The sequence below is a fragment of the Oncorhynchus keta genome, chromosome 1 (genome assembly GCF_023373465.1).
Source record: "Oncorhynchus keta strain PuntledgeMale-10-30-2019 chromosome 1, Oket_V2, whole genome shotgun sequence".
In the NCBI taxonomy this organism is placed as follows: Eukaryota; Metazoa; Chordata; class Actinopteri; order Salmoniformes; family Salmonidae; genus Oncorhynchus; species Oncorhynchus keta.
In genome coordinates, this window is record NC_068421.1 from 55,759,559 (window position 1) to 55,783,603 (window position 24,045).

The 24,045-nt window shown below is 43.3% G+C and overlaps 2 protein-coding genes across 2 annotated transcripts; one reads left to right on the plus strand and one right to left on the minus strand.

Moving 5' to 3' along the window:
• Positions 1-2,241: 2,241 nt before the first annotated feature.
• On the minus strand, positions 2,242-16,806 carry LOC118397387 (furin-like). The gene is made up of 14 exons (XM_035792505.2): positions 16,384-16,806; positions 16,144-16,248; positions 15,935-16,036; positions 15,651-15,773; positions 15,455-15,531; positions 15,242-15,330; positions 14,960-15,132; positions 14,604-14,816; positions 7,237-7,337; positions 7,030-7,133; positions 6,778-6,895; positions 6,399-6,578; positions 6,061-6,185; positions 2,242-5,584 (listed from the first exon to the last, which is right to left on the minus strand). The coding sequence occupies exons 1-14, from the start codon at positions 16,540-16,542 to the stop codon at positions 5,421-5,423; spliced, it is 1,833 nt and encodes a 610-aa protein (XP_035648398.2). The 5' UTR covers positions 16,543-16,806; the 3' UTR covers positions 2,242-5,420.
• A 156-nt stretch (positions 16,807-16,962) lies between these two features.
• On the plus strand, positions 16,963-23,464 carry LOC118388444 (NADH-quinone oxidoreductase subunit B-like). Its single transcript, XM_035777537.2, has 8 exons — positions 16,963-17,065; positions 17,864-17,900; positions 18,147-18,218; positions 18,296-18,416; positions 22,363-22,542; positions 22,640-22,686; positions 22,946-23,034; positions 23,213-23,464. The coding sequence occupies exons 1-8, from the start codon at positions 17,041-17,043 to the stop codon at positions 23,308-23,310; spliced, it is 669 nt and encodes a 222-aa protein (XP_035633430.1). The 5' UTR covers positions 16,963-17,040; the 3' UTR covers positions 23,311-23,464.
• The last annotated feature ends 581 nt before the right edge of the window (positions 23,465-24,045 follow it).

Below are 24,045 nucleotides of genomic sequence, written 5' to 3' on the forward strand. Positions count from 1 at the left end.
CAGCAGAACGTTCTCCACTGCATCTCCAGACTGTCACGTCTGTCACGTGCTCAGTGTGAACCTGCTTTCATCTGTGAAGAGCACAGGGCGCCAGTGGCAAATTTTGCCAATCTTGGTGTTCTCTGGCAAATGCCAAACGTCCTGCACGGTGTTGGGCTTGTAAGCACAACCCCCACCTGTGGACGTCGGGGGCTCATACCACCCTCATGGAGTCTGTTTCTGACCGTTTGAGTAGACGCATGCACATTTGTGGCCTGCTGGAGGTCATTTTGCAGGGCTCTGGCAGTGCTCCTCCTGCTTCTCCTTGCACAAAGGTGGAGGTAGTGGTCCTGCTGCTGGGTTGTTGCCCTCCTACGGTCTCCTCCACGTCTCCTGATGGACTGGCCTGTCTCCTGGTAGCGCCTCCATGCTCTGGACACTACGCTGACAGACACAGCAAACCTTCTTGCCACAGCTCGTATTGATGTGTCATCCTGGATGAGCTGCACTACCTGAGCCACTTGTGTGGGTTGTATCCTCCGTCTCATGCCGCCACTAGAGTGAAAGCACCGCCAGCATTCAAAAGTGACCAAAACATCAGCCAGGAAGCATAGGAACTGAGAAGTGGTCTGTGGTCCCCACCTGCAGAACCACTCCTTTATTGGAGGTGTCTTGCTAATTGCCTATAATTTCCACCTGTTGTCTATTTTATTTGCACAACAGCATGTGAAATTTATTGTCAATTGGTGTTGCTTCCGAAGTGGACAGTTTGATTTCACAGAAGTGTGATTGACTTGGAGTTACATTGTGTTGTTTAAGTGTTCCCTTTATTTTTTTGAGCAGTGTATTTGTATGCTTTCAATCCTAGCCAATAGGTCAAATACACATCATTTTGGAAAAACGGCCCAGATGTTCATAATGCAGCCTGGCGCGAATGGAGCAGACCATTTTAACCTTGACATTTGTTATTTTTTTAACCTTTATTTAACTAAGAACAAATTCTTATTCACAATGATGGCCTACCAAAAGGCCTCCTGTGGGGTCAGAGGGTTGGGATTAAAAATAATAAAATGTAAAAAAAAATATAGGAAAAAAACATCACGACCAGAGAGACAACACCACATAAAGAGACCTATAAAATAACAACATAGCAAGGCAGCAACACATGACAACGCAGTATGGTAGCAACACTACATGACAACATGGTAGCAGCACAAAAAATGATACAAACATTATTGGGCACAGACAACAACACAAAGGGCAAGAAGGTAGAGACAATAATACATCACGCAAAGCAGCCACAGCTGTCAGCAAGTGTCCATGATTGAGTATTTGAATGCAGAGATTGAGATAAAACTATCCAGTTTGAGTGTTTGTTGCAGCTCGTTCCAGTCGCTAGCTGCAGCGAACTGAACAGAAGAGCGACCCAGGGATTTGTGTGCTTTTGGGACCTTTAACAGAATGTGGCTGGCAGAACAGAACACTCGGGCTCCCCAGTGGCACAGCGGTCTAAGGCACTGCATCTCAGTGCTAGAGGCATCATTACAGATACCCAGGTTTGAATCCAGGCTGTATCGTGATTGGGAGTCCCATAGGGCGGCACACAATTGGCCCAGCGTCGTCCGGGTTTGGCCAGTGTAGGCCGTCATTGTAAATAAGAATTTGCTCTTAACTGACTTGCCTAGTTAAATAAAGGTTATGTTTTTTTTTTTTAAATGGGTGTTGTATGTGGAGAATGAGGGCTGCAGTAGCAATCTCAGATAGGGGGGAGTGGAGCCTAAGAGGGTTTTCTAAATAAGCATCAACCAGTGGGTCTTGCGACGGGTATACAGAGATGACCAGTTTACAGAGGAGTATAGAGTGCAGTGATGTGTCCTATAAGGAGCATTGGTGGCAAATCTGATGGCCAAATGGTAAAGAACATCTAGCCGCTGGAGAGCACCCTTAACTCCCGATCTATAAATTACGTCTATAAATTACGTCTTCGTAATTTAGCATGGGTAGGATGGTCATCTAATCAGTTAGTTTGGCAGCTGATGTGATGAGAGGAAACCAAGTCTAGATTTAACTTTAGCCTACAGCTTTGATATGTGCTGAGAGAAGGACAGTGTGCCATCTAGCCATACTCTCAAGTACTTGAGTGACTAGCTCAAGCTCTAAACCATCAGAGGCAGTAATCACACCTGTGGGGAGAGGGGAATTCTTCTTACAAAACCACATTACCTTTGTTTTGGAGGTGTTCAGAACAAGGTTAAGGGCAGAAAACCATGAGGAAAAGCAAGCAATATCAACATGACTGATATTACTTGTCAGGTTGTATTGTAGGGATTACATACTAAATGTGAAGTTGCCTATCTGCTGTTTGCTCTCTAGGCTGTACGACTCTGACAAGGCGTCAAGCCACCAAGCCAGAACATGGCAAGGAATCAATCGGTGACATCATCAATCAACTGCAGGACATTGATCTTGCCAGGCTGTCATTCTCCCCGTTCCTCAACTTGGAAACACAGATCTCCTTGGCACCAGTGTCGGACAGTCCTGAATCTTCAGTGGAGGAGCTCTACTCCTCACTCTGTTACAGGTTCTCACCTCTCTCTGGGAGCCCTGCCAGCCAATCAACTTGTCCATAAGTGATAAACAAACTAGTTTTTAATTTGAGTGCAACTAATTAAACAGATTGGGTGTCATTCATTATTAATTATTCACAACATTGACATATGGTGGAAGTTTTGTATAGAGCTTGATTCCTGCCACCAGCAACCCAGCAAGGGCTTCACGGCAGAGCGAAGACCACATGAGGGGGAAGAGGAAGTTCAGGATGGAACTATTCCACTCTGATTGTTACAGTGCACAATTTGGAAGACCCGGTGGAAAACTGCATCAGCACTCCAAAGTCAGCCTCTCTGAGAGACATTGCCAATGACACAGACACAAAGAGATTGAGTCCAGAATCCAACAATCTGGTGTCCACCATTGATGAAGGCCAACCGTTGCTCGGCTTGCCACCGGAGGGCCTAGAGTTGACTATGTGAGGCTGTCCCAGAGGTGGCAGGCATGGTACCGTTCTGCTGCTGCTGTAGATGCTGCCAGAGGCCACGTTCCTGTTGTGTGCTCAGTCCTGGCCTCCCTTCTGTTTGCTGCGGGGAGTCTCTATGCACTCTATTTCTACATTCCCATAGGTGCCCCAGACTGCCCTGACATGGTCAGCTGCCTCACTTTCACACTTTGCTGCTGTTCTGTAGCTGCAGTACCCATCTTGTTGGGTATGTCTGAATCATTGTTTCATGTTAGACTGAAACAACTGTGCCTGTACACTGAGCTTTACAATCCTACTTGTTTAGTTGGAGCAATCCATTTTAAAAATATGCCATTTTAGAAGTCTCTCCAAATGCCTCAATCTGTCTGTCAAAGGCTTAGTCTTTAATTGTCAACACTTTTAACCATACTGGATCACTGGCAATTTCCTCCCTCTCCTTATAAATAGCTTAAACTAAAATAGAAAAGATGACGGTAACTAGTTCTCCAGTCACCTGGGCTGTGTCCTAATAGTTTCCATTACTTTCCTAATTTCCTTTATTTCTACTGAAAGGACCTGACTTATGAAAACAACATGGTGAAAACTAATCCCTTCACCTATTGGCGGTCAAGCAGGAATGGAAGATATTATGAAAGACTGATGGGAAAGGATGCTGAAGACACATAATGCCAGACAGAATCAAACAGACCATTAGGTGTTTTGTGTTAGGTTTTCAAATTCGAATACTAAGAGACCTAAGGCCTTTTTACACTGCATTACTCTCCCTCTAGCTATGCGGATTGGTGCGATGTGCCAGTTCTGCACTGGGTCTTTGAATGCAGCTAAGGCTCTCCCCGGATGACCGGCCATTCAGCAGCTGTTTGTCTATGCGTCTATGGAGCAGTTGTTTCTCTACATTCTCAATCTATTGGATCGGGCTACATTCCTGCCTCAAAAGCAGCTTAGGGTGGTGCCCATTTTGACTGGAGTTTTCGTTGAAGGAAGGATGAGTTATTTTAAAGCCATTGCTCATTGTTTTACATTGCAAAGCTGATCATGTTTTGAGTTTCTCCTCCTCATTGTATTCCTGTAGGCTTGTCTACTGGCTGTGCCTCCATATTTGTAGCCCCTGGAGAGGCTTTGGATCAGGGCTTACCATTTTCCCGCTCCTTAATCTGTAACCAGATCTGTAACCACTCTGTAATCAGACCACCCCTTCATCCTGGCCTCTGGAGATGTCACAGAGCCCCAGTGGCAAATTCAGATAGGGTCATACCCACAGACATCTTGGAAACTCAGTGAGGAGAGTACTTTCCCTTTCAACTTCAAGAGAAAGATTATCCCAGAAATAGCCCATTATTGTAATCTGTGTACAGTGAAGCTACACAGAATGCCTCTAACCTCTAAGTCTGTAAAGGCTTAAGTTGTATTTTCGCTCCTCATATACAGGACTTTTTTATGTGGATTCATACATATTATCTGAAATGCAAGAGCCGTTCCTCCCTCTAGTTGTGGAGGAAGTTTTTAAGCAGTCTTAATGTGTAATTTTAAGCTATTCCGCTGCCTAGATTTAAAATGTTCTGTGACGTACTTTGAATTAAAATGTATAATTGCAAATGGATGGATATTCTACCAATTGATGTGCTCTCATAAAATTCACTGAATGCAACTTGGGTCTTAAACATATATTTATTTTATCCATTCAAAAGTTTGTGAATGATACTGGAGTAACAATAAAAGCTATTTGTAAAATGTTTAATCTGTTTCTGTTAGTCAACATGAAATGAGCCAATAATGAATTCTATGCTGACTGAAGTGAGTCATGTTTCTCTTGAAGTATTGGGAATGTTGGTGAATGTAGATGTACTCTCGCTGTTCTCTGCCTGGCTTTCTGTAATACTGAATACCACCATCTCCACATCCCCGGACTCATCATTGCTATGACTGGTGCTGATGTCCACCTGGTTCCTGGCCGCACCACGTGGTAGAAACGACCTGCTCACCATCCATGCAATCGCCCACATGACAAACAAAATCACCAGCGGCCCTCCGATCAGAATACCCAGAACCGCTGCTGTCCGATCCATGCCATTTGTTACTTTACCTTTGTGGTCCCAGGGGTAGACGGGGGGACTACAGGTACTGCGACGAGAATCCAAGGTGGAATATGGAGGGCAGTCGAGACAGTTTGTGTCCTGTTTGCCGAAACAAGTGAGGCAGTTGCGATGGCAGGGTACGCACCTCTGATAGGAGCGGGTGCTGTTTCCATTTGATACATAGTAGTGAGGTGGACAGGACATCAGGCAGCTGTTCTCAAAAACGTACAGTGGGTATATGCACTCTATAAACAGAGGATACTTGCTTGGTTAGTAACATTTCCTAGATGTCTTCCAGAATGTGAAATGACAGTGTGTGTGCAACTGTTTCATTGTAAACTAAATTCAGGGAATGAATAATGTAGTAGCCTGCCTTCACAGCCGCCATCAGAGTTCCTCACTGCACACTGCTGTACCACTGCCCTCTCCATGCGACGGCCTATCATGCGTTCAGCTGTCCCATGCAACTCCAGTTGAAATTTCAACAGGAATCCTTTGAACAAAGAAAATAATGAACTAGTTGGTGGCTGAGTACATTGTAGAAAATGCTCATCATGCATATTGTATAGCGCACAAATAAATAAATAGTAACTGTGGGAAACCAGGGAACAAAAACATAATTTTCAAGTTATGACATGAATACATTAAGTAGTATATTTTGATGAGATGTGAAGGAGTGTGTTTGAACAATATGGACTATAACAGATGATGAAAGCCAGAGCCAAACAGAGCCAGCTGCTGTCACGTCAGCTGCAGCACCGAGTGCTTTTGATTTGTAATCCTAGTTAAGGATGACAATACATTTTTCTAGTTCACATTAGATGTATAATATTTCTTTCTGCCATTAACTAATTGAATTGAGATACCAGAGATGTGTTTTAAGAGACTTGCGGTGTTATTGAAGTTGACACCTTAAATTCCAAAAACGTTTTTTCGTCAGTTTGAGAATGTCTGCTGAAGTCCGTGTACCTCTGTTGTTTGAATCTCCGTTGTTTTCTATCCGTAGAACCCAATATCCAGAGGGATCTTCATCCCAGCAGTGTGTACTCATGAAGGCCCAGTCTGAGAACCCTGCAGACGTATTATCGTAGCGCCTGTGATGTAACATTGCATTGGAATATTTTAGTACATTAAAGACAAGATGGGTTACACTTGGACCTCTTGTTGCATATTGTAAACCCTGATACTTCACCATTATGCTGTATGTATAATATTTATTCTACCTTATGACAGAGTATCTATAAATGGTTTCATACTTCTATTTATTGGTTTCAAGTTTGCTGTCCATTGACTTGGCTGTGTCTTACCTGGTTGTGAGTAAATTGGAGATTGTCTTCTTCGGGCTAATGAGGGTGATGGAGAGATCTCCACGTCTGCTATAGGTCAGTGTGAGACGTGCCTGAATGTGCTCCAGAGACCGAATCCAATTCCTGGTGCCATGACAAGCTGTCACATTCCACCTCAATGTTAGTTTCATGCGGAGTTCACTATCGGACAGACATAAAGTACAACAAATCTAACCGGCCAAGTTGGTATTGTCATTTGGTTGAATGACAGTTCATGCTCAATCAAATCTGAAGATCGTATTTATGTGTACTGTAAACAGCTGGAGAACACACTGATATGTAGCTGTATTCCTACTAACTATCCATAAGTGAGATAAGTGTAGAAGAGTGTTTTTCTTACAAGGATCTGGTAATGAGGTCAATGGTGCACTTCTTTTGAGGTTTGACTGTTTTCCATTTACCGGCCAAGTCCACCAGTCTGCCTGCATCCAGGAGCCCATATCCATAGTAATGGCTGACTATAATAAAGCAAATCAGATGCCAGTTCACTCTTTTTTTACTCAATTTCATGCCCTACAGTCTAGCAAATCACATCTCAGTTTCCCTGAATGGTTAACTATCTAACAATAGAAGGTAGTGCTTTATGTCTCACCAGGTCTACCAACACCATTAGTCCGCCAATCATGCGTTCGAAGATCTGCCAGTCTTGATGCTCGCACCACGAGGTGTTGCACATCACGCCAGGTGAGTCTTGGGCTGTGGGAGAAGTTGGGATTTTATCATCTTTCTCGATGACTCAAAGCCTTACAACAAATAAGTTTATTGAGTTACAGGTGCACAGAGACAAAGGAGTGGTTACTTTGCCTCCAGAGCCAGTGCAATAATCCCAGCAGCCAGAGGGGCAGAGGCAGAGGTCCCAGTATGGTCAGAGGTGCAGGACTGATGCAGGTCAGTGGTGACCTAGAGGGGAAACAACATCCAGGTATTTTGTTGAGGCTCTGCTTACTGTTGCTGTAGGTGGTGAATGTGAGATAAATATTGACCTCTTTCAAGTTCCACAAATCTTCAGCAACCTCTTGCATTCATGTGACTACTTTTTAAGCATGATTATTCTAAAGCTAAACTAGTCAAAGATTTATCAGACTGCTTTGTCATTCTAAATGCATATTTGCACCGTGCCTTCGGGAAGTATTCCTGGACTTTTTCCACATTTTGTTACGTTACAGCCTTATTCTAAAATTGGTTAAATAAAAATAATTCCTCAATCTACACACATACCCCACAATGACAAAGTGAAAACAGGTTTTTAGACATTGCAAATTTACATTTCAGTTTAAGTAGGAAGTTTACATACACTTAGGTTGGAGTAATTAAAAAACTTGTTTTTCAACCACTCCACAAATTTCTTGTTAACAAACTATAGTTTTGGCAAGTCAGTTAGGACATCTGCTTCGTGCATGACACAAGTCATTTTTCCAACAATTGTTTACAGACAGATTATTTCACTTATAATGAATTCACTGTATCACAATTCCAGTGGGTCAGAAGTTTACATACACTAAGTTGACTGTGCCTTTAAACAGCTCTGAAAATTCCAGAAAATGATGTCATGGCTTTAGAAGTTTCTGATAGGCTAATTTACATAATTTGAGTCAATTGGAGGTGTACCTGTTGATGTATTTCAAGGCCTACCTTCGAACTCAGGGTCTCTGCTTGACATCATGGGGAAATCAAAATAAATCAGCCAAGACCTCAGATTTGTTTTTTTGTAGACCTCCACAAGTCTGACCTGAGCCCTAGGACCGTGCCCCAGGACTACCTGACATGAAGGCTCCTTGCTGTCCCCAGTCCACCTGACTGTGCTGCTGCTCCAGTTTCAACTGTTCTGCCTTATTATTATTCGACCATGCTGGTCATTTATGAACATTTGAACATCTTGGTCATGTTCTGTTATAATCTCTACCCGGCACAGCCAGAAGAGGACTGGCCACCCCACATAGCCCGGTTCCTCTCTAGGTTTCTTCCTAGGTTTTGGCCTTTCTAGGGAGTTTTTCCTAGCCACCGTGCTTTTACACCTGCATTGTTTGCTGTTTGGGGTTTTAGGCTGGGTTTCTGTACAGCACTTTGAGATATCAGCTGATGTACGAAGGGCTATATAAATAAATTTGATTTGATTTGATTTGATTTGATTTGGTTCATCCTTGGGAGCAATTTCCAAACGCCTGAAGGTACCACGTTCATCTGTACAAACAATAGTATGCAAGTATAAACACCATGGGACCACGCAGCCGTCATACCGCTCAGTAAGGAGATGCGTTCTGTCTCCTAGAGATTAACTTACTTTTGTGCGAAAAGTGCAAATCAATCCCAGAACAACAGCAAAGGACTTTGTGAAGATGCTGGAGGAAACAGGTACAAAAGTATCTATAGCCACAGTAAAACGAGTCCTATATCGACATAACCTGAAAGGCCGCTCAGCAAGGAAGAAGACACTGCTACAAAACCGCCAAAAAAAGTCAGACTACAGTTTGCAACTGCACATGGGGACAAAGATCGTACTTTTTGGAGAAATGTCCGTTGGTCTGATGAAACAAAAATAGAACTGTTTGGCCATAATGACCATCGTTATGTTTGGAGGCAAAAGGGGGAGGCTTGCAAGCCGAAGAACACCATCCCAACCGTGAAGCACGGGGGTGGCAGCATCATGTTGTGGGGGTGCTTTGCTGCAGGAGGGACTGGTGCACTTCACAAAATAGATGGCATCACGAGGAGGACAATTATGTGGATATATTGAAGCAACATCTCAAGACACCAGTTAAAGCTTGGACACAAATGGGTCTTCCAAATGCACAATGACCCCAAGCATACTTCCAAAATTGTGGCAAAATGGCTTAAGGACAACAAAGTCAAGCTATTGGAGTGGCCATCACAAAGCCCCGACCTCAATCCTATAGAAGATTTGTGGCCAAACTGAAAAAGCTTGTGCGAGCAAGGAGGCCTATAAAACCTGACTCAATTACACCAGCTGTGTCAGGAGAAATGGGATGACATTCACCCAACTTATTGTTGGAAGCTTGTGGAAGACTACCTGAAACGTTTCACTCAAGTTAAACAATTTCAAGGCAATGCTACCAAATACTAATTGAGTGTATGTAAACTTCTTACCCACTGGGAATGTGATGAAAGAAATAAAAGCTGAAATAAATAATTCTCTACTATTATTCTGACATTTCATATTCTTAAAATAAAGTGGTGATCCTAACTGACCTAAGGCAGGGAATTTTTACTAGGATTAAATGTCAAAAACTGAGTTTAAATACTGAGTTTGCATTTGGCTAAGGTGTATGTAAACTTCCGACTTCAACTGCAAGTATTAATAAAAAAGTATTCGGACCCATTGCTATGAGACTCGAAATTGAACTCAGGTGCATCCTGTTTCCATTGATCATCCTTGAGATGTTTTTACAACGTGATTGGAGTCCACCTGTGGTAAATTCAATTGATTGGACATGATTTGGAAAGGCACACACACCTGTCTATATAAGGTCCCACAGTTGACAGTGCATGTCAGTGCAGAAACCAGGTGAAAATAATTGTCCGGTGAGCTCCGAGACAGGATTGTTTCGAGGCACAGATCTGAGGAAGGGTACAAATAAAATTATGTAGCATCGAAGGTCCCCAAGAACACAGTGGCCTCCATCATTCTTAAATGGAAGAAGTTTGGAACAACCAAGACTTTTCCTAGAGCTGGCTGCCCAGCCAAACTGAGCAACAGGGGAGAAGGGCCTTCGTCAGGGAGGTGACCAAGAACCTGATGGTCATTCTGACAGAGCTCTAGAGTTCTTCTATGGAGATGGGAAAACCTTCCAGAAGGACAACCTTCTCTGCAGCACTCCACCAATCAGGCCTTCATGGTAGAGTGGCCAGACGGTTCACCTTCCAACAGGTCAACGACCCTAAGCACACAGTCAAGACAACACAGGAGTGGCTTCAGGATAAGTTTCTGAATGTCCTTGAGTGGCCCAGCTAGAGCCTGTACCTAAACCCGATCGAACATCTCAGGAGAGACCTAACTTCCGGCGCCAACTGAGATGGCCGCCTCGCTTCGCGTTCCTAGGAAACTATGCAGTTTTTTGTTTTTTTTACGTGTTATTTCTTACATTAGTACCCCAGGTCATCTTAGGTTTCATTACATACAGTCGAGAAGAACTACTGAATATAAGATCAGCGTCAACTCACCATCAGTACGACCAAGAATATGTTTTCCGCGACGCGGATCCTGTGTTCTGCCTTACAAACAGGACAACGGAATGGACGCTTGCAGCGACCCAAGGAAACGACTACGAAAAAGAGGGAAACGCGGCGGTGTTCTGGTCAGACTCCGAAAAAGGGCACATCGCGCACCACTTCCCAGTATTCTTCTTGCCAATGTCCAGTCTCTCGACAACAAGGTTGATGAAATCCGAGCAAGGGTGGCATTCCAGAGGGACATCAGAGACTGCAACGTTCTCTGCTTTACGGAAACATGGCTTACTGGGAAGACGCTATCCAGGGCGGTGCAGCAACGGGTTTCTCCACGCATCGCGCGGACAGAAACAAACATCTCTCTGGTAAGAAGAGTGGCGGGGGCGTATGCCTCATGACTAACGGGACATGGTGTGATGAAGGAAACATACAGGAACTCAAATCCTTCTGTTCACCTGATTTAGAATTCCTCACAATCAAATGTAGACCGCATTATCTTCCAAGAGAATTCTCTTCGATTATAATCACAGCCGTATATATCCCCCCAAGCAGACACATCGATGGCTCTGAACGAACTTTATTTAACTCTTTGCAAACTGGAAAACATTTATCCGGAGGCTGCATTCATTGTAGCTGGGGATTTTAACAAAGCCAATCTGAAAACAAGACTCCCTAAATTTTATCAGCATATCGATTGCGCAACCAGGGGTGGTAAAACCTTGGATCATTGTTACTCTAACTTCCGCGACGCATATAAGGCCCTGCCCCGCCCCCTTTCGGAAAAGCTGACCACGACTCCATTTTGCTGATCCCTGCCTACAGGCAGAAATTAAAACAAGAGGCTCCCACGCTGAGGTCTGTCCAACGCTGGTCAGACCAAGCTGACTCTACACTCCAAGACTGCTTCCATCACGTGGACTGGGACATGTTTCAGATTGCGCCAGATGGGAATATTGACGAATACGCTGATTCGGTGTGCGAGTTCATTAGAACGTGCGTCGAAGATGTCGTTCCCATAGCAACGATAAAAACATTCCCTAACCAGAAACCGTAGATTGATGGCAGCATTCGCGTGAAACTGAAAGCGCGAACCACTGCTTTTAATCAGGGCAAGGTGTCTGGCAACATGACTGAATACAAACAGTGCAGCTATTCCCTCCGCAAGGCTATTAAACAAGCTAAGCGTCAGTACAGAGACAAAGTGGAATCTCAATTCAATGGCTCAGACACAAGAGGCATGTGGCAGGGTCTACAGTCAATCACGGACTACAAGATGAAATCCAGCCCAGTCACGGACCAGGATGTCTTGCTCCCAGGCAGACTAAATAACTTTTTGCCCGCTTTGAGGACAATACAGTGCCACTGACACGGCCTGCAACGGAAACATGCGGTCTCTCCTTCACTGCAGCCGAGGTGAGTAAGACATTTAAACGTGTTAACCCTCGCAGGGCTGCAGGCCCAGACGGCATCCCCAGCCGCGCCCTCAGAGCATGCGCAGACCAGCTGGCCGGTGTGTTTACGGACATATTCAATCAATCCCTATACCAGTCTGCTGTTCCCACATGCTTCAAGAGGGCCACCATTGTTCCTGTTCCCAAGAAAGCTAAGGTAACTGAGCTAAACGACTACCGCCCGTAGCACTCACTTCCGTCATCATGAAGTGCTTTGAGAGACTAGTCAAGGACCATATCACCTCCACCCTACCTGACACCCTAGACCCACTCCAATTTGCTTACCGCCCAAATAGGTCCACAGACGATGCAATCTCAACCACACTGCACACTGCCCTAACCCACCTGGACAAGAGGAATACCTACGTGAGAATGCTGTTCATCGACTACAGCTCGGCATTCAACACCATAGTACCCTCCAAGCTCGTCATCAAGCTCGAGACCCTGGGTCTCGACCCCGCCCTGTGCAACTGGGTACTGGACTTCCTGACGGGCCGCCCCCAGGTGGTGAGGGTAGGCAACAACATCTCCTCCCCGCTGATCCTCAACACGGGGCCCCACAAGGGTGCGTTCTGAGCCCTCTCCTGTACTCCCTGTTCACCCACGACTGCGTGGCCACGCACGCTCCAACTCAATCATCAAGTTTGCGGACGACACAACAGTGGTAGGCTTGATTACCAACAACGACGAGACGGCCTACAGGGAGGAGGTGAGGGCCCTCGGAGTGTGGTGTCAGGAAAATAACCTCACACTCAACGTCAACAAAACTAAGGAGATGATTGTGGACTTCAGGAAACAGCAGAGGGAACACCCCCTATCCACATCGATGGAACAGTAGTGGAGAGGGTAGCTAGTTTTAAGTTCCTCGGCATACACATCACAGACAAACTGAATTGGTCCACTCACACTGACAGCGTCGTGAAGAAGGCGCAGCAGCGCCTATTCAACCTCAGGAGGCTGAAGAAATTCGGCTTGTCACCAAAAGCACTCACAAACTTCTACAGATGCACAATCGAGAGCATCCTGGCGGGCTGTATCACCGCCTGGTACGGCAACTGCTCCGCCTCAACCGCAAGGCTCTCGAGAGGGTAGTGAGGACTGCACAACGCATCACCGGGGGCAAACTACCTGCCCTCCAGGACACCTACACCACCCGTTGTTACAGGAAGGCCATAAAGATCATCAAGGACATCAACCACCCGAACCACTGCCTGTTCACCCCGCTATCATCCAGAAGGCGAGGTCAGTACAGGTGCATCAAAGCTGGGACCGAGAGACTGAAAAACAGCTTCTATCTCAAGGCCATCAGACTGTTAAACAGCCACCACTAACATTGAGTGGCTGCTGCCAACACACTGTCATTGACACTGACCCAACTCCAGCCATTTTAATAATGGGAATTGATGGGAATTATGTAAATATATCACTAGCCACTTTAAACAATGCTACCTTATATAATGTTACTTACCCTACATTATTCATCTCATATGCATATGTATATACTGTACTCTACATCATCGACTGCATCCTTATGTAACACATGTATCACTAGCCACTTTAACTATGCCACTTTGTTTACTTTGTCTACACACTCATCTCATATGTATATACTGTACTCGATACCATCTACTGTATGCTGCTCTGTACCATCACTCATTCATATATCCTTATGTACATGTTCCTTATCCCCTTACACTGTGTATAAGACAGTAGTTTTGGAATTGTTAGTTAGATTACTTGTTGGTTATCACTGCATTGTCGGAACTAGAAGCACAAGCATTTCGCTACACTCGCATTTAACATCTGCTAACCATGTGTATGTGACAAATAAAATTTGATTTGATTTGATTTGAAAATAGCTGTGCAGCAACGCTCCCCATCCAACCTGACAGAGCTTGAGAGGATCTGCAGAGAAAAACGGGAGAAACTCCCCAAATACAGGTGTGCCAAGCTTGTAGTGTCATACCCAAGAAGACTTGATGCTGTAATCACTGCCAAAGGTGCACAATCAACAGCCTGGTCAACTTGTATGCAAAGTAGCTCTTCGTGAGGCAAATGGTGGTCATACCAGATACTGACAGATTTTTTTGATCCACGCCCCTACCTTTTCAAGGTATCTCTGACCAACAGATGCAAAGCTGTATTCCCAGTCATGTGAAATCCATGCTCCTGAGTGACGGTGGTCTAAGGCACAGCATCACAGTGCTGGGGAGGTGTCACTACAGACCCTGGTTCAATTCTAGGCTGTATCACAACCGGACGTGATTGGGAGTCTGATAGGGCGGCGCACAATTGGCCCAGCGTTGGCCGGGTTTGGCCGGGGTAGGCAGTCATTGTAAATAATAATTTGTTCTTAACTGACTTGCCTATTTTTTTTTTTAACTACTTTTTTTAATGTACTCATTTCCTTATATGAACTGTAACTCAGTAAAATGTTGAAATTGTTGCATGTTGCATTTATATTTTTGTTCAGTGTATATATGAATGTTGAAAACAATAACATGGTATGAGTTGGGAAAAAGACACTTACAATTCTGTGGTGTTGAAAGCTTCCACCACCGTAGGTAGTTGTTAGAATGGCCGAGCAGGGTTCACTGTAGAAGGGCAGAGTTCCCTTCTCTGTGGTACTTCCAACAGACAACGTGTAAATGCTGTTGGTGTAGCCATCGCAGTTGCAGTTGTCAAAGCTGGCGCCCCCATTGCCTGAAGCCCAGACGTAAATGGAACCCAAGCCACCTCGGCCCTGTAAGGTATTGAAGTTGCTTTTTAATACTCATTGTATAATCTTACTGCAATAGTTACTTTGCCTCCAGAATCTTCAGCCAACGGATTGGTACTACTGATGAAACAGGTAATATAGGATGACCAGTGCAAGTTGTATCATACATTGCTTATGCCTCTGATAAAGGCTTCTTTAGCTAATGTGTTTGGCCCCTCCAAATTCCTCCCCAAATCTTCAGGTCCCCAGCTTGCACTGTAGATGTCAATGTGCTTCTGATTCAAGTTTAAGGACATGGCTTCTATCAGGTCAGTCACTTGTCCATCCAACATCCGAACTCCTGGACAGAACAGAGCAAAAGCCAGGGTGGAAATTAAAGCAGGATAATTACCATATTGTTTTATATACTATTAACAGAGAGAATTATTTCATGTATAGTTAATACTTGCCGCCGATCTTGGCCTGATATGCCACTCCAACCCCACACACCCCATTATTTGCCACCGCTGCCACCACCCCAGCACACCGTGTTCCATGCCTATGGAGTAGAGGACAAAAGGGGTTCATCAATGCAGAATGTCATCATATAGTGCAGATCATACATGTTATATGATGTAATGTCTTGTAGTAGTAAAATCTTAATAACATCACAGCCAAATTACCTCTTTGGTCTGGTCAGAGAGTATTGAGTCTCTGGGTTGGGGTCATTATCATTCATGTCATAGCTAGCCAGTGGATCCTACAGGTACAATGCAATGTTGTTTTTTTATTCTACTGATGGATCATTTTCCATTTGTCTTCATGATTAACAAAATGCAATAATTTGCCACTACATCAATAATCATCTCGATAGCTCACATAATTTTCAGCAAGGTCTGGGTGGCTTGTCTCTAGGCCATCGTCTAAGATGGACACCACTACCCCTTTGCCTGTGTAGCCTCGAGCCCAGGCGGCCACCACATTCTGATTAAAGGCCTCACTCTGGAAAAGCAGAAGCCTACAGTTACAATAAAAAAAAATCCAAACAGGTTTACCATATGTTTTCACTCAAGGCAGAAAACCCTCAAACAGCAGAATAAAAATCTAAAGAGCTTCTTATTATGGAAATAAACTTCAAACAAAAATGAAAGAATAATGTTGACATGTACCAGGTACCACTGCTGATTGAAAAATGGATCAGTGGGTACTGTGAAAGAGTGTCTTCTATTTCTACTCCTTCCAGATTGCTGTGCAAACCAAAGCACCTGAGAAACAGGTAGATCATTACACTCATCACAATAAGAGCAATACTGGGACTGGTTATCACAGCCAATTTTAGAAAGAGTTTTTTACAGATCTATTGGCTTTTCACCTTAGGGTCCATTTTCAGTCTAAGATTATGCAAATAGTGTGCCTGCAATGATTGTTTTGCCACCCCTCGTTGCTCCATATGGTAATAGTTGCCATCTGAAAATATCTACAAATATAATATGCCAGAAGAAATTAGATCCTACAAGCAAGTCATATTATGCCAAAAGATCTACATATAAAAAATACAAATCATTATATTGCATAAATAAACTGTGAACTAACATTAACATAATTGTTTTACCTTTCCCAATATATGGAAACCATGTTTCTTTGCAATCTTGTTGATTTGTTCAGGAGTGCCACCTAAATATAGAGCCCAACTGTTGGTGTAGATGACTTCTGCGTAAATTGTGCACACATACACCATACACAAAGAGCAACTAATGTACAGGTACCTCATGCTGGTTTCTTTTTTTTAACTGTTCAGCTGATTTATTTTTGGTCTTAAGGAAACAACACTTTCATTTGGATAACTCTCATGCCTCCAACATGACTAAGTGATTTTGACAAGTTGTATCACTAACGGTTGTTTGACATTCGAACAGGCCTCCATGCGCATGATCAATAAATATTCCCGCCACAGATTGGCGCCCAATTATCGCATTATGAAGTCAGTTTTGCGTTGTATGGGCTATGATTTGGGTTGTGTAAACTGATCCTGGATCTGTTCTGATCTACTTCTTACCCCATGGATCCACTGGCTAATGTGACATTATTTTTTACACCTTTGTTTTTTACTTTGAGCAATTCACTTCGAAAGTTCAGACCAATCAATAGGCCTACGTTTTTACTAATATACAGACATTTTTGTAGTCCTGTCAATAAAAAAATATGGAAGAGAGCGCCCCAAATGGTTCTATCGTGTAAGCATAGTCACCGGAAGTCCTAGCTGTTATATATGTTTATGATGGCGGCGTTGGTGGGTGAGTGATGTTTTGGCTAAAACGTAAAGCGAGTTACTGGAACATATCTAACTAATTTGTCTCACAAATATTACACTTTTGTATCGTTTCCGATTCATTTATTATATTGGTTGTTCGTGACATTTTTTTGTTATCAAAACGGTTTGTATTCCCTGACCTTGCAAGCTAGTTAGCTGCTAGCACTCCAGAACCCCTGGCTTAATCAGAAACAACTATATGCTAGTTAGCAAATGCTGTTTGTTCGTGTAGTTAGCTAGCTATAAAGCTAGCACGCGTGAAGTTTCTCAGACATTGTGCATGTTTATTAACGTCTGTGGTAAATCTAGTAAAGACTAATACATGTCTCTGTTTTACATAAGAGCAATGGCTCAGTGCTAGCTAGCTAAGTAATGTTAGTTCGGGACTCCCGAGAGGCGCAGCGGTCTAAGGCACTGCGTCACTACGGACACCCTGGTTCAAATCCAGGCTATATCACAACCGGCCGTGATTGGAAGTCCCATAAGGCGTCGCACAATTGGCCCAGCGTCGTCCGGGTTTGCCCGGTGTAGGCCGCCATTGTAAATAAGAATTTGTTCTTAACTGACTTGCCTAGTTAAATAAAACATTTGTAAAGCATGGATGGTAGCTACTGTCGCTATTAATATTTCTATCACAAACGTCAGTCAGCTTATTATATCACCCAAGAAAGCGCACTCCCTATTCTATAGCACTGCCGCAAGTAACCGTTACGTTATCTAAATACAACCTATAGATCCATTTGTTGACATCTGTGCTTTTTTTTTTGTCTTTCCTGTGCAGTTCCTCGCCTTGCCGCGTTTGGTACCTTTTCATCAAGGTAAGCACAAGGTTAGGCAAATTACGCACTAAAGGTGATATAAACAAAGATAAGCCTAGGATTTACTATAGTTAGTAACAGGTTCTTTATTTTTTGAAATCACTTGTAACCTTATGAAATGTTTGCTCTATTTATTAATTCCTTAAAGTAGTGTAATTTGTGTATTGTTAATACCATTTAGTTTGTCTTGATGGTCAGTCTGTTGTATTGTGAGGTCGTATTACTTCATCTTTTTCTTCCACACAGATCTATTTCAGTATTTGCGATACAACCGTGCCTGTCGCTACACCACATTGCTAAAAGTGGCAATGCTACATGGTAAGGGAGGTCCTGTAAACATCTCAATTTGTCAAAATATTTGTTTGAGTACTTCATATTACCTCCTTTTCTTCCAGTGTGGTTTCAGTCAGAGAGAAAAGCACAGCGGTGGCTGCTGCCAAGCCCGCTGCAGTAACAAGCAGCAAGGGAGAGTATGTTATCACTAAGCTGGATGATCTGGTGAATTGGGCACGCAGGGTAAGTCAATGTCACAATGCAAGTACTCTATGTTCTTCAGTGGCATATGGTCCATTTTGAATGTTTGTCAATCTTTCAATAAGAAAATCAAGAAGTGCACCCCTCCATCTAAAACTCCTTTGTGACATGTTCTATTCTGTGGCTGACTGGCTGCCAGTCAAACAACTGTCAAAATGATTAAACTAACTATAGAGGGCAGCACCGTATGATCACAGGCATTCCTCTAATCCAGCCTTAAGCTTTTTTCTTTTTTTGGCACTCAGTCGAGTTTCAACTTACTGTTGAGTCAGAAAAGTAGAATACACAAGGTGCAATTTATACCTTTGATTGTGCGTGAGAAGTTTTTATTTTGTTAATCACTGACAGTCGGGCACATGCCCACGGGTCCTGACCCACATTTTACAAAATGGTGCTGACAGAGAGGGCTGCCTCGCTTCTAGTCCTTAGGAACTTTGCAGTATTTTTTATTTATTTATTATTTGTTAGCCCAGAAAATCTTAGGTGTTATTACATGCAACCGGGAAGAACTATTAGATATCAGAGTGGCGTGAACTTAACAGGAAAATGACTTTCCCGAAGCGGATACTTTGTCCGAACTACCCAAGGCATTTGAGCTGATTCTAGGGGCTGACCCAAAACAACACCGCCAGAGAAGAGGTAGACGGAGCTCTCTTCTGGTCAGACTTCGAAGGCGCACACTCCACTCAACGCTTCCGAGTGTATTACTCCCCAATGTCCAGTCTCTTGATAACAAGGTAGAAACTAAATTAGGGCAAGGGTTGCTTTCCAGAGAGACCGGGATTGTACATACTCTGTTTCAGGGAAACATGACTCAATCGCGATATATTGTTGGAGTCAATACAGTCACCTGGATTCTTTGTACGTTGCGCCGACAGGAGTAAACATCTCTCCGGGAAGAAGCGTGGGGGTGTATGTTACATGATTAATGACTCATGGTGTAATTGTAACAACATACAGGAACTCAAGTCCTTTTGTTCACCTGACCTAGAATTCCTCACAATCAAATGCCGACCGTGTAATCTGCCAAGACAATTCTCCTCAGTTATTGTCACAGCGGTGTATACCCCCTCCAGCTGATACCACAATGGCCCTCCGAGAAACTTTCCAACAATTGTTTACAGACATATTATTTCACTGTATCACAATTCCAGTGGGTCAGAAGTTTACATACACTAGGCTGACTGCCTTTTAAAAAGCTTAGAAAATTCCATAAAATTATGTCATCGCTTCAGAAGCTTCTGATAGTCTAATTGGCATCATTTGAGTCAATTGGAGGAGTACCTGTGGATGTATTTCAAGGCTTACCTTCAAACTCAGTGCCTCTTTGCTTGACATCATGGGAAAGTCAACAGAAATCAGCCAACACCCCAGATTTTTTTTGTCCATTTCCAAACGCCTGATGGTACCACGTTCATCTGTACAAACAATAGTACAAAAACCATGGGACCACAGAGCCGTCATATCGCTCAGGAAGGAGACGCATTCTGTCTCCTAGAGATGAACGTACTTTGGTGTGAAAAGTGCAAATCAATCCCAGAACAACAGCAAAGGACCTTGTGAAGATGCTGGAGGAAACCGGTACAAAAGTATCTATGTCCAAAGCAAAACGAGTCTTATATCGACAACCTGAAAGGCCGCTCAGCAAGGAAGAAGCCACTGCTCCAAAAAAGACAGACTACAGTTTGCAACAGCGCATGGGGACAAAGATCGTACATTTTGGAGAACTGTCCTCTGGTCTGATAAAACCAAAATAGAACTGTTTGGCCATAATGACCATTGTTATGTTTGGAGGAAAAACGGGGAGGTTTGCAAGCCGAAGATTACCATACCAACCGTGAAACACGGGGGTTTCAGCATCATGTAGTGGGGGTGCTTTGCTGCAAAAGGGACTGGTGCACTTCACAAAATGGATGGCATCATGAGGAAGGACAATTATGTGGATATATTAAAGCAACATCTCAAGACATCAGTCAGGAAGTTAAAGCTTGGTTGCAAATGTGTCTTCCAAATGGACAGTGACCCCAAGCATACTTCCAAAGTTGTGGAAAATGGCTTAAGGACAAAAAAGTCAAGGTATTGGAGTGGCCATCTCAAAGTCCTTACCTCAGTCCTATAGAACATTTGTGGGCAGAACTGAAAACTTATGCAAGCAAAGAGGAATGAATACAAACCTGACTCAATTACACCAGCTCTGTCAGGAGGAATGGGCCAAAAAGGGAAGCTTGTGGAAGGCTACCCAAAACACATTTCACCCAAGTTAAACAATTTCAAGGCAATGCTACCAAATACTAATTGAGTGTATGTCAACTTCTGACCCACTGGGAATGTGATGAAAGAAATAAAAGCTGAAATAAATAATTCTCTACTATTATTCTGACATCTCACATTCTTAAAATAACGTGGTGATCCTAACTTACCTAAAACAGTGAATTTTTACTAGGATTAAATGTCAGGAATTGTGAAACTGAGTTTAAATGTATTTGTATTTGGCTAAGGTGTATGTAAACTTCCGACTTCAAATGTATATACTATATTTTATACCATATTTTATACCATCTATTGCATCTTGCCAATGTCGCTATGTCATTGCTCATTCGTATATTTATATGTATATATTCCTTTACTTAGATTTGTGTGTATTACGTGGTTGTGGAATGGTTTGGTTATTCTAACATGTAATCTATCAAATTTATTTATAAAGCCCTTTTTACATCAGCTGATGTCAAAGTGCTATATAGAAGCCTAGCCTAAAAACCCAAACAGCAAGCAATGCAGATGTAGAAGCATGGTGGGGGGCTCTAGAAAGGCAGGAACCTAGGAACAAACCTAGAGAGGAACCAGGCAGTGGCCAGTCCTCTTCTGGCTGAGCGGGTTGGAGATTATAACATTACATGGCCAAGATGTTCATAGATGACCAGCAGGGTCAAATAATAATAATCACAGTGGTTGTAGAGGGTGCAACCGGTCAGCACCTCAGGAGTAAATGTCAGTTGGCTTTTCATAGCCGATCATTCAGATGTCGAGACAGCAGGTGCAGTAGAGGAAGTTGAAAAACAGCAGGTCCGGTGAACAGGTCAGGGTTCCATAGCCGCAGGCAGAACAGTTGAAACTGGAGCAGCAGGTGGACTGGGGACAGCAAGGAGTCATCAGGCCAGGTAGTCCTGAGGCATGGTCCTAGGGCTCAGGTCCTCCGAGAGAGAATCGGAGGTAGCATATTTAAATTCACACAGGCCACTGAATAAGACAGGAGAAATACTCCAGATATAACAAGACTGACCCTAGCCCCCCGACACAAACTATTTCAACAAAATTACTGGAGGGTCTGGAGACATTCTGGCCCCGTCCGACTATACACACAGACAGGGCCAACCAGGCAGGATAACCCCGCCCACTTTGCCAAAGCACAGCCCCCACATCACTAGAGGGATATCTTCAACCACCAACCCGGACACGAAGATCACGTCAGAGATTCAATCCACTCAAGTGACGCCCACCTCCTAGGGACGGCATGGAAGAGCACCAGTAAGCCAGTGACTCAGACTCAGATACTGCTGCACTGTCGGAACTAGAAGCACAAGCATTTCGCTACACTTGCAACATCTGCTAACCATGTCTATGTGACCAATAAAATTGTATTTTGTTAGTCACTCTCAGAAATCACGTTAACATGGCATAAGTCATGGCAAAATGTGTAGAATTGCATGAAATTAGCTTTGAAACAACTTGCAATTTTTTTTATTCTCTACCATCAGGAGGGGGGGGGGGGCACTAAAATGTTTTGCTCAAGAGGTGGGGGGCCAGCCATATCTCACTTTTCTTTTCACCAGAGATGAATAAGGGAAAGCATTGACTGACTCAGTGATCTTTGTTCAGATTGGACTGATAAGTCTACAAAGCAATCTGTCTTTGTGTGTTTCTACATTAGAGCTCCCTATGGCCCATGACGTTTGGACTGGCGTGCTGTGCGGTGGAGATGATGCACATGGCGGCTCCTCGTTATGACATGGACCGGTTCGGAGTGGTGTTCAGAGCCAGCCCCAGACAGGCCGACGTCATGATTGTGGCAGGCACCCTGACCAACAAGATGGCCCCCGCTTTGCGCAAGGTATTTGACTGAAGGACATGTTTCTTTGGAGAAAGGAGTTCTGTATTTGCTTTTATTGAGTGTATGAATTCACCATGATGTTCATTATTTCTCCTAGGTTTATGACCAGATGCCTGAGCCAAGATATGTCATTTCCATGGGAAGGTAAAGTATTGTCGTAATATGATTGGATTTAAACAGAAACATTTTAGTGGTTATCTAGTTTGAAATGGATCTCATGATCGCCTGAACTTTTTCCATTTAATAACACCTCCCTAAAGTTATCTGCTTCTACTGATTTGTTATTTCCCCACACTAAGATTTACCATTACACAGTGGTTTTACTGTGTTGGTTGACATATTCATCTTGCATTTCATATTTAACTGTTAGTTAAGCCACTTATCTTATTACTCTGTCCTTCAGCTGCGCCAATGGGGGTGGCTACTACCACTACTCTTACGCAGTGGTCAGAGGGTGTGACCGCATCGTACCAGTGGACATATACGTTCCAGGTATCTCCATTGTTTTTTAAATGTATTTTTATTATGAAACAAATAATACTTTTATCCCGGATATATGTACAGCAATGTGGAAAAGAAACAAATCACAACAATAGCTGTTTTGAAGATTTAATTAGCTTTTTATAGAAAACATTTGACTCAAATTGATTGTTTACTTGTCCTCTTGTAGGCTGCCCTCCCACAGCAGAGGCCCTTCTCTACGGGACGCTCCAGTTGCAGAAAAAAATAAAGAGAGAGAAGAAAATGAGGATTTGGTATCGCAAGTGAAGTTCTGTCTCTGGCTGTTTGTAAATGTTGTATTTATGGGTGGTCTGGCCACCCAGTAAACCGGTAGGCAATATCCTCAGGAGTCACTCTGGGTATTCTCTGGCTCCTCTTCTCTGTATAAACAAACTAAACGACAATAAATGAATTTAATTAACTGTTGTTGTTCTTGGCCCTGCACAGATTTTGATACTGGCAGGTAGACATTCATCAATTTCCAATTTTATCTCAGCAATAGAATAATTTTAACTGAACATTTTAAACAATATTTCTATGGTCATCACTATTTAGAGAAAGTCAAATCAGGTATTTTGCTTTCTTTTGTGGTCTATTCTTACCCTTTTGTAATGTGTTGGTGTACTTTATCTGAAGACTATTTGTACTTCAGTCAGTAGATGGTGCACTTGGTACACACAATAGTTCTACAGAGTTTAGATATTTTCTTCCTTTGTCTCTGGTTCAACCAAATAGTTCCTGTTTGAATACTCAATGTTTCCTTTCTTCCTTGAAGTAATCACTGATCTGACATTGAATTGGCGTAAGCAAGCTTTCCTTGGTATTACTTTCACCAATTGTCATGTCAGATCAGTGTTTACTTCAAGGAAATGAGGTTGGATACAACCTCAAAGTATTGTCACAGGGCCCGTCTTTGGTTCTACTCAGCAACACCCAATCCCAAATTAACCCTGTATGCACATCTTTGACGATTGGTAGGTAGCAATAGGGATACAATTCCAC